Here is a 17570-nt window from a genome sequence, read left to right on the forward strand (position 1 = left end):
TGCTCTTGGAGTCTGTCAGAGAGGGGTCAGCAGCGGAGAAGAGACACTCTCTTTCTTCTCCTCTTAGTGTTTTGTGTTCAAGAACTTCAAACAATAAACAAAATAAATCAATATATTGCATATTTCTATGATCTGTTATGCTTATAGTGTTTTTTGTTGGGATCATGTAGATCATGTGAAAGCATATGATATGATATACTTAGATTGTCAAAAAGGTTTTGATAAGGTTCCACACCAAAGACTGATCCTCAAATTGGAAGCTGTAGGTATTCAGGGTAATGTAAGTCGATAGATTATGAACTGGTTGATGTCTAGGAAACAGAGGGTGTCGATTAGAGGAGTCGCTTCTAACTGGAGTGAGGTTGTTAGTGGAGTTCCACAGGGATCAGTACTAGGGCCTTTGCTTTGTCTAATCTATATTAATGATCTGGACTCTGGGATAGTTAGCAAACTTGTCAAATTTGCCGATGATACTAAAATAGGTGGCTCAGCAGATACAATCTCGGCAGCACAGGCTATTCAAAAGGGACTTTGAATATTCAGTTGTGGGCCGACACCTGGCAGATGAAATTCAATATGGGCAAGTGCAAGGTATTACATGCAGGTAACACAAATATCCACTATAATTACACTATGGGAGGAATAGAATTAGATGAAGTAACACATGAGAAAGACCTAGGAGTCTATGTGGACTCCTCACTTTCTCCATCCAAACAATGTGGGGAAGCAATAAAAAAGGCTAACAGAATGTTAGGGTATATTGTCAATAGTGTAGAATTGAGAACAAGATATCGCTGCTCTAGAGGCAGTTCAGAGGAAAGCAATCAGACTTATTCCAGGTCTGAAGGGAATGTCCTACTCAGAGAGACTGAGGGACTGAACCTTTTCACACTGGAACAGAGGAGACTACACGGGGACTTGATCGAAGTCTTCAAAATCATGAAGGGCATCGACCACATTAAACCAGAGGAGCTTTTCCAGATCAGCAGGGACACAAATGGAAATTGGGCTACAAGGCATTCAAAACAATCTGGAACAAACTCCCCAGCAATGTAGTAGATGCTGAAAATTTGGGAACATTTAAAAATAGACTGGATAGGATCCTTGGATCACTTAGTTATTAATGGACACCAAACGAGCATGATGGGTCAAATGGCCTCCTCTCGTTTGTAAACTTTCTTATGTTCTAATTCTTTCTCTGTCTTTAAAATGGTTGATTTTTGTAAACAATACAACATACACCAATCAGCCATAACATTATGACCACTGACAGGTGAAGTGAATAACACTGATAATCTCGTTATCATGGCACCTGTCAGTGGGTGGGATATATTAGGCAGCAAGTGAACATTTTGTCCTCAAAGTTGATGTGCTAGAAGCAGGAAAAATGGGCAAACGTAAGGATCTGAGCGACTTTGACAAGGGCCAAATTGTGATGGCTAGATGACTGGGTCAGAGCATCTCCAAAACTGCAGCTCTTGTGGGGTGTTCCCGGTCTGCAGTGGTCAGTATCTATCAAAAGTGGTCCAAGGAAGGAAAAGCGGTGAACCGGCGACAGGGTCATGGGCGGCCAAGGCTCATTGATGCACGTGGGGAGCGAAGGCTGGCCCGTGTAGTCCGATCCAACAGACGAGCTACTGTAGCTCAAATTGCTGAAAAAGTGAATTCTGGTTCTGATAGAAAGGTGTCAGAACACACAGTGCATCGCAGTTTGTTGCGTATGGGGCTGCGTAGCCGCAGACCAGTCAGGGTGCCCTGATGGCATTGGCCTCTTTCAGCAGGATAATGCACCCTGCCACAAAGCAAAAATGGTTCAGGAATGGTTTGAGGAACACAACAACAAGTTCAAGGTGTTGACATGGCCTCCAAATTCCCCAGATCTCAATCCAATTGAGCACCTGTGGGATGTGCTGGACAAACAAGTCCAATCCATGGAGGCCCCACCTCGCAACTTACAGGACTTAAAGGATCTGCTGCTAACGTCTTGGTGCCAGATACCACAGCACACCTTCAGAGGTCTAGTGGCGTCCATGCCTCGATGGGTCGGAGCTGTTTTGGCAGCAAAAGGGGGACCTACACAATTTTAGGCAGGTGGTCATAATGTTATGGCTGATCGGTGTACAATGGCAACTTAAGTGAAGTAACTGAATCGCAGACTACTAGCTAACATAAGTAATGTAGCATCTCTCCAGTGTTACATCCAGTAGGCCAAGCGACCGCCTTTATCGTCTCAGCACCAGAACGCTGAACTACCAGCCATCGCCACGGTCCAGTCAAAATTGGGCTTGCGAAACTATTCAACAATACAACACTCTGAACCAGACGCTAACAAAACATGATCATGTAATTATCAATGATAGTGCAGCAGTGCATCCTGTGAGAGCGACACTTCTAGAGGACTAGTGCTTGACAGATATTGGGAAAATCTGATCTGCAGCTGCTTTTTCAGTTAACCCCAACTAGAGAGATGTATCCCATTCCTACGTATCAAGCCATCTCAGTGACATATCCTTCAGATGATATTCATTAATGAAACGCACACATCCAATGAAAAGCTGAGGTATAAACTAACGCTTTCACTTACAGAGTGATGCACACCTCAAGACAGCATGTGTCCAGAGATGAGTGACAAAACCAAGCCAGTGAGAAATGGAAATGAGGTGCCAAGCTTTACTAAGGGACTTTGGCCCAGACTAGCAAAAGGGAAATTATGGAAAATCTTTTCATAGCCAGGGGGTAAAGCAAAGATCCTTCATACTTGTACAAAAAGGGAGTCATTCAGGTTTTACATTAGACAGCAAATAAAATTACACTCCATTTAACATGCAGTGCTTTCTGCAACACAAATCCTTCAGTACTGTCACCACAGCACATCCACTTAATATGCTAAAAGACTCATTTATGAATGAGACTATTCTCAGCAGGTTTATGTCTTGTTAGGATCTTTACATAAATGCTATTCATAGATGTCCAGTATTTCAACAGCTAAATCACTTTTCCTTTAACTTCTAATTCATTCTTCAATGTGAAGGTAACATCATATACTTAAAACTGAGTTTCGCCAAGCGGAAATGTATATCTGTCTCAAACATATGCTTATTTCTGATTTATAGCAAATGTGGTGGTGTTAGTGACTGTGATTGAGAAGATATGGTGTAGTTTAATAGAAATTAAACCATCTTAAATACTGGTGCCTGGTCACTGCCCTGCTAGAACCAGAGCAAGGAATAACAGGGTCACAGTTAAAGCTTGAAAAGACAAATGACAGATTTGTTCATTCATATAACTGAATAACAGCATGTAGGGGAACCCAGCAGTACATTTCTTAGAACCCCACTACTTTAATCAAATATTATGTCTGCAGAAGAGAGGTGTCCACAGATCTGTAGGAGAAACCATTTGTTCCATTGATCAAAAAAACACAGAAACGGGCTGCATCAAATTAATTGGCCAGATCCATTACATGCACCTAACTTTGACATCTGATACTCTAGTTATGATCGTGCAACAGGAGCACTACTGGCCAGTGTGTCTCATCTCTGAGGCAGTGACCGTGGTTTGTATGGCAGGTGGGGGGTGTCTACAGAGTCTGTCAACACAACTGAGATATTCTGTAGTAAAGACACCAACTGATCCTTCCACATGGTTGGATCCAGAGGAATGCCGTAGAAAGAAGGTGTATTGAAAGTTTGTTGTGTTGTTGTTTTAAAGTGCAGACTTAAAAATATACTTAGAGCACCTGGGAGCAATATCGAGAGAAGCATAATACACTGTGGTCTTAGTGCTGCAGGACGGGTTGGGTGGGTTATAAACAGTAAGATGTACAGAATCCCCTAAGGCATTATGGGAAGCAACATTTTGAACTTTTGTTCTTCATGGCTACAATATCCTTGCTATTGCTATTGAAAATCAGATAGTTATAAAAACAAGGGAGATCTATTGAATATAAAGCCAAAACTAAGTTTTTGGTTTGTTTATTTTTGCATGATATGGAAGTCTTTGACATAAATGTCATCAATCAAAGCACCATTTTTTCTATTTCTCAAATATTATTTTGTATACTAATGATGTTCCCATAATTTGAAGACAAATGTAATGAACTGCATGCCAATGACTGTATTCTAGCACCTGTGACACGGTAAAGCAGCTCCCTCTGGTGAGGAAACTGCAGATATCAACTGATGCTGGTGCAGAAGCACTTCAGAGAGAATGATGCCTGTCACACATCATACGTTATCAGAAAAGCAGCTCACTGGTATATGCAGGGTCCAAACACGGTCCCCAAGTTCTGCACTGACATCTTATTGGTCTCGCTGTGAGACGCCACTCGGAGCCGGAAGTGGACTAGGTGCCGGAGCAGACGCTGATGCTCTGCAGGAGGACTGTCCAGCTCAGTCTTCAGGCAACTGTTCAGATCATCCTCATCTTTACATCCTAGAAATGTATCAAAGTGAAGAACATAGAACACTGTTTAACTGCCAATGGCTGTAGATATTTAAAAAGGCTTTGTGTAAAAAATACAAACACAGCACAAATGTGAAAGTTGCCATTGTTTGTTTCCATATAGATTCATGAAACACATGACACTCAATACCTGAGTGGTCGGGATGAGAACCTTAGGAAGATCTCTCAGGAAAAGCTTCAGCACTGAAGATACGACAGGGACGTCCTCCTCTGTCTCCAGGTCCACTGTCAAGCCTGGCATTCAGGAGCTTCACTTTGGTGATTGATCCACCTACACTGAACAGGTCTTCCTCCTGCGGGCCTGGGGAACACAGACAGACCTGGTTATCCAGAATGCACAAAGATCCAAAGGGCTGCACTCTAGGCAGATATGTTTTGTGCAGTAAAACAACCAGTGCACATATAACAACTTTTTAAACAAATCTATTTTAGTCTAAAACAGCACAAATATGCATTTTGCCCATTGTGAACGTACATATAGGATCTTGCCTTGAACACACATACCATGCCGGCATTGTATTGATAACTAGTGGGATGCCATCTGGTGAGAGTTGTTTGAACACCGGCTCAGCTCTGATCCTCAGAAAAATCACCTCCATTGTTCTTCACTGAGGCTGTGAGAGGAGTCCCCCTTTTTCTTCAACAGTTCACAGACTCCTTCTTGAAAAGGGGAATCTATTGATTTTTACTTCCCCAACATATTTCAGTTCGCAGTCATGACTCTACAGGTTCTGTATCGGTCCATCATCAGCTGAAAGACATGTCCAGTCACTGTGCTCTCTGACCGGGAAACCAGTGGAAAATAAATATCACTATCACAATTATATACTATCTTCATACTTCATTCAAATGATCTCAATGCATCTACAAACAGCTACGTGATTGAAATAAAATATTGAAATTATTGTTCATTGTTATTAATCACATGCGTAACACCACCAGCATCTCACCCGTCACATGTATTGAATGGTTTAGTCTACAGGTTATCAACGAAAATTAACTACCGAGAGGCTGCAGAGACCACAAGTGACACTTAAAATTACTGATGCCCCCTTTTAGAGGGAAAGTAGACACAATTAGCACCATGTTATTCATTACAACAGGGATTCCCAAAACCGGTCCTGACCTATCCCCTGTCCTGCTGGGTTTTGGTCCAACCAAGCTCTTAATTACTTAATTGAACCACATATTGCAGTTAGTTCAATTAATTATTCAATTAAGAGCTCAGCTGCAACAAAAACGAGCAGGACATAGGGTACTCCAGGACAGGTTTGAAAACCACTGCATCACACAAAGCTATACAATATAAAATATTTTCTTTTAGTTAAACGAGTGTACTGTACAAACATTATGGTAGGGAATGTGTAATCAACAATTTAACTGCCCAGGTAGTTGAAAATGAGATTATAGGAGGTTTAAAATGATGCACTAACTTTAATGTGAGACAGGTTTTACAGCTGATAAGCTCAACTATGTTGATTACTAAAAATATTGTACCCACAGATCATGTCAGAGTCTGAAAAGAAGTGTTCAATTCCTCCAGTTATCATTTAATTAGACCAGTGCTTTTCAAACCGGTCCTGGAGTACCCCCTGCCCTGCTGTTTTTTGTGCTGAGGTCTTAATTGCTTAATTGAATCCTTAATTGACCTAACAAAGCAATATACCATTCAATTAAGTAATTAAGACCTAGGTTGGAACAAAAAACTCCAGGACCGGTTTGAAAACCCCTGAATTAGACCAATTATAGAGCCAGGAGCTGAGCTGGAACAAAAACCAGAAGCCCTCCAGTACTATGTACTGTGGAACAAATGAAAAACCAGTTAAAGCTCAACTTGCTAGACTAAAATTTCCAGTTAAAAATGCAATTTGATAGTGTGTGTGGAAAAAACAAAACTATGTCAATTTAATCGTATTATGTATAAGGCTAAAATCAGAAAAATTGAATACATTAGCAGAATAGTATATAGAATATATAGAATAGTAAAGGCCCCTTTACTCATTGAGCAATAATGCGGTTTAATTCGTTTACATATCAACATAAATATATACAAATATACATACCCATTTTCCAATTTAAAAAAGGAAATTAAGCAAATTACATTTAAAAAACTACAGAAAAATAACAAATAAATGCTTTGCCATTTTTAACCAGCTGAATTTTAAAAAAAAATCAACAAAACGTAACAGGTGGTGCAGCCCTACAAAAGTAATAAACATAAGGATCTTACTCCACAATAGAATCTGCACCATTTTTCCCCAACAACTTTTTCTGATTTCTTAGGGTCAGACCAACACGCACAGGATCACACATTGTCTTGGTGCTTCAGACACAATGCAGTGGCATGGTGCTTGGTGAGAAAAAGCATCTTATGACCAGCCAAGGCATAACTGGTCCAGTCCAGTTTGACAGAGCACATAATCAATACATGGGTTTCTTGGCTCCCTCTCTTGCCAGTCGGTCAGCTTCCTCATTCCCTGTATATCCAGCATGGCCTGGAATGTGCATCTGATGACAACATAAAAAAGTAAGGCTGTGGTATTCTGATACTGCACTTCAAACTCTGACTTGGAAGGGAAACATTATGCAAAGTGTTTTGGACCATAAGGATGTTCTACAATGATCAAATGCAATCAGAACAATAATGATATATATGTATTGTATACCAGATATACCATTTACAATAAGTACTTTTTAAAATAATTACTGTTTTAACTGAATGGCAATATTTCTATTGTGCATTTAGATCAAATGGGTGATTCCAGTGCTTGGGGACTGCAATATCTGTTAGCTTTAACCCTCAGTTTCTTCATTGAAAATTCTGTACTTTTACCATTCACATTGTAACAAATACAGCTATTATATTCTGTAGGATTCAACATACTAAAAACTGTGTGAACACCAATCTTAACCATTAACACATTTCCTTTCTCGAGAGAAAAGTCACCTACGCACAGAAACTACATTGTTATTAGGCACAGTCTGGTCATTTTACAGAGCTGTTGGTGGTTAGATTTTCATTGCAAGCAGAATTCAAAAAGCGTCCTTACCCACACTATCTCCATGCCTTCGATCATTGTTTCTAGCTTTTGAAAATCCTCCTTGTTAACAACTTGGCCACCGGATTTAAGCTTCCATCCCTTAGCCTTCCAGTTCTTCACCCACTTTGTAATGCCTTAGCAAAGGAGTAACAAATTAGAACATACCCAATTATACCTTATAATTGAGAGAGGTTTGGAATTATTTAATATACCTCCCTTTCACTCGTGTTTAATTGACCTAGTTCTAACTGACACTGAGCAAAAACTACAAACATAAATACAATGTACACATTTACCATGTTAGTATGCACTTTCATTCCCCCTAGTGTTGGAAACCCCCTCCCCTCCCTTATCATATGTACATACTTGTCAAATAACATACTTAAATTAGTAAATACAATTATGCAGAAAATAGAGAGATGTGAAACCACAGGCTAAATGATACTGACAGCCCATACAGGAATGATCAGCTCAGTTAGAAATCCACAGGTGATTCAATAGCACATACCATTAATTGTAAACATGCTGTCTGTGTAGATCACAATTTTCTGGATTTTCATGTCTTTGGCCTGTTCCAGGGCTTTACAGGCAGCCTAGATCAATTAAAATGTATATATAAGAAATATCAAACAGACTGGAATTAATGCTAACTTATTTATCAAATGGAGTTAATGGCCATAGTAAACTCCTGAATTCTTAAACAGCAACAATATATAAATGATCTTATCCAAAATTATTTGGTTGTCGTGGTTATTGCTTTTGATATTTTTTTTTCCTATCAGCTTTAAGTTCTTCAGTACACAATATGGAGTTTAAAGTTTGGGAGGAGAACAACCCCTAGTCTGGCATCTACCTTGCTCCAAGTACAACCAATCAGATACTCCCTCACATACACACATAATTATAAATACCACGTAACAAGCTTCCTTTACTCTGTATCAGTAGCTCACTAAAAAGAGCGAGTCTACGAGTCTCTGGACTCTACTGGAGGGATGAACACCATTCTTCCAAAAGATATTCCCTCATTTGGGGTTTTGATGATGGTGGTGGAGAGCGCTGTCTAATACATTGGTCCAGAATCTCCCATAGGTGTTCAATTGGGTTGAGATCTGGTGACTGCGAAGGCCATAGCATATGATTTACATCATCCTGGAAGAGACCTCTCCCATCAAGATAGAAATGTTTCACCATAGGATAAAGGTGATCACTCAGAATAATTATGTAATGATTTGCAGTGACCCTTCCCTCTAAGGGCACAAGTGGACCCAAACCATGCCAGGAAAATGCCCCCCACAGCATAACCCTCACTGTAGGGGTCCAGCAGTCAGGCCTGTACCGTTCTCTTGGTGTCGTCACACATGCACTCGCCCCCTTGTCCAGAATATGGTGAAGGATGACTCATCTGACCACATCTCTGTAGACCAGTGCCTATGTTTTTCGACTTTTTACCGAGTCTTTCCCATAGATCTAAATGCAGATGTAACTTTAGTCACTGTTCCTATTGAAACACTAGCCAGTTGAGCGTCTTTGTGACTGAAGCTCCTGCCGTTCGTGCCAAAATAATGCCCCTCTTTCAAAGTCACATAGATCCTTTCTTCTTGCCATCTTGGTCCAAAATCAAGGTCAACTGGTCCTGCTCAGCATTTGTATACATGCCACAGAGCAAGACAGGATGTTAATTGCTTAATTGTATCATGCAGTACACCTGTTTGTAGGCATCTGCATTCGTTATGTTCCTCCACATATTTATTCAGGTTTTTTCTTTAATTTGTCACCCCAAATAGGTGACGTATAGACGGGTGGAATACCCAAAGCCTCTGTGAAAAATCCACCCAGCCTCTCCACTTCTAATTATAATAAAATAATGTACATTTCTTAAACACAAGGCACAGCACTCAGAAAAAAGCAGATAAGACAAACAAATAATCATTGGAGATATTACTTGCCCATATTTCTGCTCTCTGGTTTGTCTGCCTCCCATGCAAACGGTCACCTACATTCCTGTATGAGAGAAAAGAAAATACACTAAATTAAAAGTTCAGTTTAAAATACAGTTGCTGTAAATACACGGGTAGATAATGGCAGCAGGTGTGATTTTCACATTAGCAGAGTGCTACATGCTGAGATTAACTGATTTTCTTTTGTAAATCTACAGTTCACAAATCTACTAAAACTATCAACTCTGTATCAAACAGTTTGCATATTTTTTTCACTGTAAGGAATATAGCTTATATTCATTTTATTTTTATTATTAAAATCAATATATGCCAGTGTGTTAAATGATAATATTACAGGTGCCCGAGAATAAATGCTCCACGAACATTGGATGCTGCGGTCCCCAGTAAACGCCAATCCCAGCCCGAGCTCCTGACTGTCCATTGTTCGAACAGCAGCCATCAGTATAGACCACCACAGCATCACCTGGATATGAAGAAAACCAAAATGGTGATGCTTGAGAGCAGGGGGCATCGATGTCCATTCTTTAGCAGGCATGCCGTCAGCTTTCCTAACAACCCACTCAAAAGTTAGAAATTATAGTATGTCAGTATCCAAAATAAATCAAATGTAATTATGCCATGCTGTACTTAGACAACAATAAAGTACTTTGAAAGTAAAAATTGTATGGTAAAAACTTAGAATCCGTACGAATGAAGTATTTCTAATGATATAATGTTAGATATGATTAGTCAACTAAATGGCATTTCTTTACCCATGTATGTTAGACCTTCTTTGACATCTGTGGCTGGATAAGCACGCTGTAATTCCTCCTCTGCATGTTTGAAGCGTTTTGAAGAAGCAGTCTCTTCTTCCTCGCACAGCCTCTTAATGGCACTGGTCTTCGCTAAGGCCGTTCCGACTGCAGTGCTGGTGTCTGCTGCTACACCGCTAGTGCATGCTGCAAAACAAAACAAACATTAGACAAATAAACAACAACAACAACAACAACAATGATGATTGTATCACCTAACAACAATTCACTGACCACCATAAACACACAACTCCCAAAATTAGTAGTGAAATTCAGATAACAGATCTGCAGATTTTCGGGTTTTATACCTGTTACTGAGGCTGTAGCTACCTCTTCGGTTTTGCTGCTGACAAAGGCCAAAGCCTCCTCCTCTGATGCAAACTTCTTAAAAACGGCAGAGGGGAATTTGTCAACTTGGCTCTTGCATTCATTCCTGCATATTAAAAAAACACAACATTTTTAAAAATATATACATCACCACCAGCATCAACCCATATCGATCCACTGCTTGATGAAGGCCTCTCTGTTTCCACTTGCTTCAAAATATGTACAGCTTCTGTTTTCCATGTCACACCTGCAAAATTTTGCATTTCATCTACATTTGAAACACACATGATCTTGAGATTATACCTGCACACACATACATGTCTGTTTAGGCCTATGTAGTGAAGCTGCTCTCTGCTCTGACAAAGCACTGAAAAGGTACAAAACACCAGCAATGCACAGCCCAGGTTTCCAGGACTATGGATCATGGAAATAAAACAATGCCAAATCAAAGAACAAACATTATAGAAAGTTGGAAATGCCCCTATAAAACTATTTATTTTCCAGTGAGTCTTATGCACTAACATTGTACGATTATAGTATAGCACTATAGCTACAAAAAGTAGCTCATATAAATGTATCGGACTTTGTGGACCTACCAGGAATTATAAACACCGGGTTTCTTTCCTTGTCTGACAGCGTAGAAAAACTTTCCTTTAACCATCTCTCCAGTCCAAAGGCACAGCGCTCTGCGTGAAATATTGTAAATCCCTGTCAATTTTAACATCACCTACACTTTCTCACAAAGATAACTAGTTTATATAACTGTGCATCATGTGTTTATCTAATGACACTTAAAAAACACTTCAAATTAGGATCTAAACATCAATATAAAATGTGGACACTGACAGTGACAGTGACTGCAATCACGACTTCCTGTGAACTCAGACGCTCCTCCGGGTCACAGCGCCGCCCCTCGCCATCGCACGCTTTAATGTGTGAAGCAGCGGCTGCGCGGAGAGGCGCCTCCTGCCGGTGGGAGGACAGCAGGACAGGAGACACCGGACACGTGTTCAGCAGATGGAGCCGCATCCGGCCTGGAGCTACAGCTCGCTCCCCTGTGGGGCGGTTACACTCGGCTCCTGGGGGCTTCACTGTTCACCGATGTCCAACTGATAGGGAATCGTGCACATATACGTAATGGCCTGTGATTGTGTCTGAAAGGGGCTTTGATCCAGTGCAAACGAGCATAAGTAGCAGCAGAAATGCATTAACCATCGTTTATTTGAAAGTAGAAAATATCATGGTTATTATATCAAACATAAATAAGCTGATGTATCCATATCATTCTGTCGTGTCTTCGATCGACAAGTACAGCAACCGAACAGAGTCGTATCTGACTGAACCTTCACGCCATGGACGCGCTGAAGAGCCATGAGCCCCGGATGTGCTTAACAGGAAGTGCACAGCGACCCCCCGCTCCCATGATCCTTCACTCCGACGCGCTTTTACCCGCTTCTCGCGAGACTTCGGTCTCTTCCTAGGCCGTCATTGACTCAGGTTGGTTGTGACATTTATTCCAGAGATGTTATTTTGAGCGAAAAAGATCCGAAATATGGCTTAAATCGTCTACTTCAGTTCTGTTTTCAACAAAATAGTAAGGGATGCGTTAGATTTACACATGTGTGGCAATGGATGGCTCTTGGTGGGTGTTAAATAAAGAGAGTTATGGTTTGTCTGCAGGGAAGTATCTGGATGAAGGATACTGGGTAGCTGGAGCCTCAGGCCCATGTGCAAGTGTGTGAGCTGTGTAGCGGCGGTGCTTTCTTCTGTACTCCGACATTGTGGCTCTGGACTCATGTATTGCCATTTTAACATAAAACGGTTTTGCTTAATTTGGTATTTGTCTTTAACTCATTGTTAGTTGGCTGCAGCCTGTTACAATGAGCCGGTAGAGAGAGAGAGCTGATGTGCATTTTATATCATTCTGTATTTGGCTACGGAGTTGTTATAGTTTTATATAAACGTACACACACATACGTAATTTCCAACGAGGCATTTTAGCATACTTATTAAATTGTTTAATGTTTTTTTATATATATATATATATATATATAATATATATATATATATATATATATATATATATATATATATATATATATATATATATATATATATATATATATATATATATATATATATATATATATATATATATATATATATATATATATAATATACTAATGTACTCTTCTCTTTACAGAGATAGGCCATGTTCAGTACCAGCGCGAAAATCGTGAAGCCCAATGGCGAGAAGCCGGACGAGTTTGAGTCCGGCATTTCCCAGGTATGAAGGGGCTTCATCTTGTCGCCGTTTTATTTACACGTGTAAATTGATATTTCTGTTGAACACATTTGTCTGTTTTACATCTGTGGCGCTCAACTCAGGGCCTGGAGGACACCTACCCTGCTGCTCTCGATAACTTAATTTAACGCTTAATTGAAGTAATCACATTTGACTCTTTAAAGTGTGAATGATTAAAATGTGGTTCCTTATAACATGCTACACTTAAAACCCTAATGTTTAAAATCTAAAAGGCTCTGATTTAGGACATTACTTCAATTAAGTCCTTGAGCTCGTTTGGGACATGCCAGCAGGCAGGGGCTCCTCCAGGGTTGGGATCCACTGGTTTCACAGCTTTAATGCATCCTGTCATGCAGGAGTTGTGATGGTTTTAACTCTTGATGTGCTGTATTGCAGGCTCTTCTGGAGTTGGAGATGAACTCTGACTTGAAGGCTCAGCTGAGGGAGCTCAATATCACTGCTGCTAAGGTATGTGGTCTGATGCAGAACAGCCACTTCATATGCCATGCAAGTTTAGTTTGGGGGTTTACTTTTGTGCAGTTGATGTCTACCCCTTATTTGGAGGCAGTAAGGTCTGGTAAGCTGATATAATTGTAAAGCACCTCTAGAATGCAAGAACACATTAAGATGGGATGTTTAAAAAGCTGATGACCCTGCCAGGTTGATGATGTGGTATGGCAGTGGGGTAACCATATTTGTGTATCAATGTCAATAGGATTCATAGTCATAATGAAGATGTTGCAGTAAATCTGAATCCCAACGTGGATATCCTGTGAGGTTGCTCTCACGTGGCTCTGTCCGTGTGGCGTATGGGAGCGTAGCACTGCGGTGCTGTGACGTACAGTCCCGTTCCACGACGTTGGAGAGCAAGCGTGTCCCCGGCCTTTGGGCTGGTGTGGACAGCGTCCTGTATATTCCTACATCTTCCCATAGTCTTTAGACCATTACTGGGGAGGTAAACCATGCAGTGCACACTTCTAAAACAGCAAAAGTAGCTTGAAGTGTTCCTTCCACATGTGTATTCAAATCTAGCATTGTGATTGTCTAGAGTGTCTTTCAAGTTCAAAGATCTGTGTGAAAGGAGTGCTCTTTTTTCTTCCTTTTTAATAGTCTTGGATTAATTTCTGTTTGCGGTTCAGGAAATTGAAGTTGGTGGTGGCAGAAAAGCAATCATCATCTTCGTGCCTGTGCCCCAGCTGAAATCCTTCCAGAAGATCCAGGTGCGGCTTGTTCGGGAGCTGGAGAAGAAGTTCAGTGGCAAACATGTGGTCTTCATTGCGCAGGTATCACCAGCTGGTTCTGTTAATTGCACACAACGTTGGCTCTGCTCACCTGCAGGCCCAGCTGTGTCTCTGGGTTTTTATAGGACCTGTAAAACTGATTTTTACCTTCATCCTTGATGGATTGCATGGCACAAACATTTTTCCTTTGAATTAATACTAGTTTTATGGTTCTAAGAAAAGTCATGGTCAAGAACCCAACGTGGATATCCTGTGAGGTTGCTCTCATGTGGCTCTGTCCGTGTGGCGTATGGGAGCGTAGCACTGCGGTGCTGTGACGTACAGTCCCGTTCCACGACGTTGGAGAGCAAGCGTGTCCCCGGCCTTCAGGCTGGTGTGGACCGCGTCCTGTATATTCCTACATCTTCCCAGAGTCCTTGGGCAGTTACTGGGGAGGTAAACCATGCAGTGCACAACTTCCATGTATTCAGCCCATAGCATGGTCTAAAACCATGACGTTTTGAACAAACCATTGATATTTAGTTTTGTGTGGCTGTATTAATGTAGATTTACATCCCCGGTGGTAGTTATACTAAGCAGTGTATTTGCAGGAATGATTTATGCCTGCCAAAATAGTTCTGTAGGTTTTAGTTCTTGTAAACTGTCTAAAAGTCAGTTGGTTTTTTTTTTTAACAGAGGAGAATTCTGCCTAAACCAACAAGGAAAAGCCGCACCAAGAACAAGCAGAAGCGTCCCAGAAGGTATGTTCATAAAGACTGATTACAGCTGATACCTGTGCTGTATTTTAAGGTATTTATAATAGCTCCTTTTCAGGAATGCGAATGTACAGCTTTTGTGTGCAAATATTTTCTAATGTAAATATCCATCTTGGACGCAGAATGTTCACAGTGAAACACAAATGTAAAACTTACGAAGAACCCAACGTGGATATCCTGTGAGGTTGCTCTCACGTGGCTCTGTCCGTGTGGCGTATGGGAGCGTAGCACTGCGGTGCTGTGACGTACAGTCCCGTTCCACGACGTTGGAGAGCAAGCGTGTCCCCGGCCTTTGGGCTGGTGTGGACCGCGTCCTGTATATTCCTACATCTTCCCAGAGTCCTTGGGCAGTTACTGGGGAGGTAAACCATGCAGTGCACATATTTTGTTCTTAGATGGGTAAAAACAATTTACCATTTTAAAACCAGTTTATTTGTGGTGAATTTTTTTTTTTTAATTGGAGGTTTAGTAACTTCCAAGTTCCTTTCAAAGAGATTGCTCTTTAACTGCATCTTGTTTGTAGTGAAGTCTACACTTGCACTAAACAGCATTGTCATTCTCAGCCAATCTGAAATGTAGCCTATTATCTGTACATCAATCAAGTGTTCAGTGCAGTACATTTCAGGATTGAAGAGCAGTAATTATTTGAAATGCAGCTTCATTGGTTGCTTTGTTTCAGCCGCACACTGACCGCTGTGCACGATGCCATCCTTGAAGACCTGGTCTTCCCAAGTGAGATTGTTGGCAAGAGGATCCGTGTGAAACTGGACAGCAGTCGGCTCATCAAGGTGCACCTAGACAAGGCCCAGCAAAACAATGTTGAACACAAAGTAAGTTCATTTCGGGGAGCTTTTTAACATTAGACCTGTAATCCCCCACCTCCTCCCAACGTGGATATCCTGTGAGGTTGCTCTCGCGTGGCTCTGTCCGTGTGGCGTATGGGAGCGTAGCACTGCGGTGCTGTGACGTACAGTCCCGTTCCACGACGTTGGAGAGCAACCGTGTCCCCGGCCTTCGGGCTGGTGTGGACCGCGTCCTGTATATTCCTACATCTTCCCAGAGTCCTTGGGCAGTTACTGGGGAGGTAAACCATGCAGTGCACATTTAGACTTGTCAGGTGTTGTGAAGTTTATGCGTTAACTAATGGACTAAACCATGTAGGTCTAGCATGGGAAATTTCATTTCTCACAAGGCATCCTGATATTTTGTACATATTTTTTGTTCATTGGTGAACTTCTATGCAGAACTGTTATAGTTTTAACTTGGAGGCTGAGGGGGCAATTGGTAAAATCAGATTGCTAAATATTTACTAAGATAAGTTATGACTTGTAATTGACAGAAATGTATCTTTTGAATTTCTCATTTTAGGTTGAGACCTTCTCTGGTGTCTACAAGAAGCTCACTGGCAAAGATGTTGTATTTGAGTTCCCAGAATTCCAACTGTAAAATGACTAAATAAATTTGTTTACCGTCATTTTATTTTTCAAGAGTGGTATTTTGAATGTCTGTTTCTATATTGTATCTTAAAGTAAATTTGAATGAAATCTTTGGTTGTAAGCATGGTTAGGTTTTAAACTACTCCTGTAGCTTTACATGCCTCCCTTACAATTGAATGACTAAGTATACAGTAGCATAGGTGATCTGTATCAAAGAAACCTTTGAAACAACCATTCCTTCTCATTTATAAACTCAAGAACCCAACGTGGATATCCTGTGAGGTTGCTCTCACGTGGCTCTGTCCGTGTGGCGTATGGGAGCGTAGCACTGCGGTGCTGTGACGTACAGTCCCGTTCCACGACGTTGGAGAGCAAGCGTGTCCCCGGCCTTTGGGCTGGTGTGGACAGCGTCCTGTATATTCCTACATCTTCCCAGAGTCTTTAGACCATTACTGGGGAGGTAAACCATGCAGTGCACATTCATGATTTGTTTTTAAATTGCATTCCATTTCCCATCATTAAGATGAGCAGTTACTGACCTAACCAAAGTTTGTATGAAATTAAACTTTTTAACACTCCTTTTAAGAAGCCTGAAAATTAGTTCTGCGTCATATGTTATGATGATGTTTGTTAGCGTTTGATTTGAGATGTTCTGAACATTTCCGGTCTATGTGAAGAATTGAAGATGAGAGTTCCAGTGGAAAAACCCAAGACTAATACTTTAGATGCTTATGCCCATGTAAACTGGTACCATTAGAGTACAGGTAGTTGCAACAACGATGGTTCTTTTAAAGCTGAAGATGTATGCCTATATTGATGACTGACCTTTAGGGATGGTAAGGTGGTAAATAGTGGTTTCTCCATGGGCACCATACAATATGCAGTCTATTACCATTCTATAGTCTTTATAATGTACTGATTTCAATTGCATGATGGCCATAACGTATATTCTGGTTACTTGACACTCATTTGGGCATTGTTTTTTAACAACTTTCACTAATGTATAATCTCATTTGTATGTCTTATCTGAAGAAACCATGCATTTCCCCCTTAATCTTTATAGATTGTTTTATAAAAAAATCCTGCCATGCCATTGATTGTTGATCAGTATTTGGGAGTAAAAAGAATGAATCCAGCCAAAGCACCATTTTTTTTTTTTTTTTACTATAAAGAATATTCTAAAAATCACTCAAGTAAAACTTGATTTTAAATTTCTTTTGAAGCCAGAAATGGGTTTTTCAATTAAGGTAGG

The 17570-nt window shown here is 40.7% G+C and overlaps 2 protein-coding genes and 5 non-coding genes across 8 annotated transcripts; 6 read left to right on the forward strand and 1 right to left on the reverse strand.

The window, feature by feature from the left end:
• Positions 1-3939: 3939 nt before the first annotated feature.
• On the reverse strand, positions 3940-11810 carry rnaseh1 (ribonuclease H1). 2 transcript variants are annotated; one of them, XM_066715959.1, is made up of 11 exons: positions 11428-11810; positions 11178-11267; positions 10563-10687; positions 10216-10401; positions 9827-9926; positions 9452-9506; positions 8014-8098; positions 7515-7639; positions 4969-6972; positions 4595-4765; positions 3940-4434 (listed from the first exon to the last, which is right to left on the reverse strand). In XM_066715959.1, exons 2-9 carry the CDS (start codon positions 11240-11242, stop codon positions 6886-6888), a joined length of 828 nt encoding a protein of 275 aa, XP_066572056.1. In that variant the 5' UTR covers positions 11243-11267; positions 11428-11810; the 3' UTR covers positions 3940-4434; positions 4595-4765; positions 4969-6885. The 2 variants fall into 2 exon arrangements, with proteins under 2 accessions (XP_066572056.1, XP_066571978.1); XM_066715881.1 differs by lacking the exon at positions 11428-11810 and having other exon boundaries at positions 11178-11421.
• Positions 11811-11950: 140 nt separating this feature from the next.
• rps7 (ribosomal protein S7) lies at positions 11951-16356 on the forward strand. Its single transcript, XM_066716077.1, has 7 exons — positions 11951-12078; positions 12785-12868; positions 13283-13354; positions 14026-14169; positions 14803-14867; positions 15562-15712; positions 16251-16356. Exons 2-7 carry the CDS (start codon positions 12794-12796, stop codon positions 16326-16328), a joined length of 585 nt encoding a protein of 194 aa, XP_066572174.1. The 5' UTR covers positions 11951-12078; positions 12785-12793; the 3' UTR covers positions 16329-16356.
• On the forward strand, positions 13643-13863 carry LOC136760126 (small nucleolar RNA SNORA73 family). The gene has a single exon (XR_010820157.1). It is a non-coding gene; the product is annotated as a small nucleolar RNA SNORA73 family (small nucleolar RNA).
• On the forward strand, positions 14364-14584 carry LOC136760137 (small nucleolar RNA SNORA73 family). The gene has a single exon (XR_010820159.1). It is a non-coding gene; the product is annotated as a small nucleolar RNA SNORA73 family (small nucleolar RNA).
• LOC136760131 (small nucleolar RNA SNORA73 family) lies at positions 15046-15266 on the forward strand. The gene has a single exon (XR_010820158.1). It is a non-coding gene; the product is annotated as a small nucleolar RNA SNORA73 family (small nucleolar RNA).
• On the forward strand, positions 15768-15988 carry LOC136760142 (small nucleolar RNA SNORA73 family). Its single transcript, XR_010820160.1, has one exon. It is a non-coding gene; the product is annotated as a small nucleolar RNA SNORA73 family (small nucleolar RNA).
• Positions 16357-16579: 223 nt separating the features above from the next.
• LOC136760119 (small nucleolar RNA SNORA73 family) lies at positions 16580-16800 on the forward strand. The gene has a single exon (XR_010820154.1). It is a non-coding gene; the product is annotated as a small nucleolar RNA SNORA73 family (small nucleolar RNA).
• Positions 16801-17570: the final 770 nt, after the last annotated feature.

This window comes from Amia ocellicauda, chromosome 1 (genome assembly GCF_036373705.1).
Source record: "Amia ocellicauda isolate fAmiCal2 chromosome 1, fAmiCal2.hap1, whole genome shotgun sequence".
In the NCBI taxonomy this organism is placed as follows: Eukaryota; Metazoa; Chordata; class Actinopteri; order Amiiformes; family Amiidae; genus Amia; species Amia ocellicauda.

What these genes read in the sequence shown, in the direction of transcription:
- rnaseh1 (XM_066715881.1), bottom strand. Translation starts at nt 11,305, where the DNA reads ATGTTAAAATTGACAGGGATTTACAATATTTCACGCAGAGCGCTGTGC. An exon ending in CCCGGTGTTTATAATTCCTG is followed by an intron (nt 10,688 to 11,177) that starts GTAGGTCCACAA and finishes TTTAATATGCAG; the next exon opens with GAATGAATGCAAGAGCCAAG. An exon ending in AGCTACAGCCTCAGTAACAG is followed by an intron (nt 10,402 to 10,562) that starts GTATAAAACCCG and finishes TTTGTTTTGCAG; the next exon opens with CATGCACTAGCGGTGTAGCA.
- rps7 (XM_066716077.1), top strand. Translation starts at nt 12,794, where the DNA reads ATGTTCAGTACCAGCGCGAAAATCGTGAAGCCCAATGGCGAGAAGCCG. An exon ending in AAGCAGAAGCGTCCCAGAAG is followed by an intron (nt 14,868 to 15,561) that starts GTATGTTCATAA and finishes GCTTTGTTTCAG; the next exon opens with CCGCACACTGACCGCTGTGC. An exon ending in AAAACAATGTTGAACACAAA is followed by an intron (nt 15,713 to 16,250) that starts GTAAGTTCATTT and finishes TTCTCATTTTAG; the next exon opens with GTTGAGACCTTCTCTGGTGT.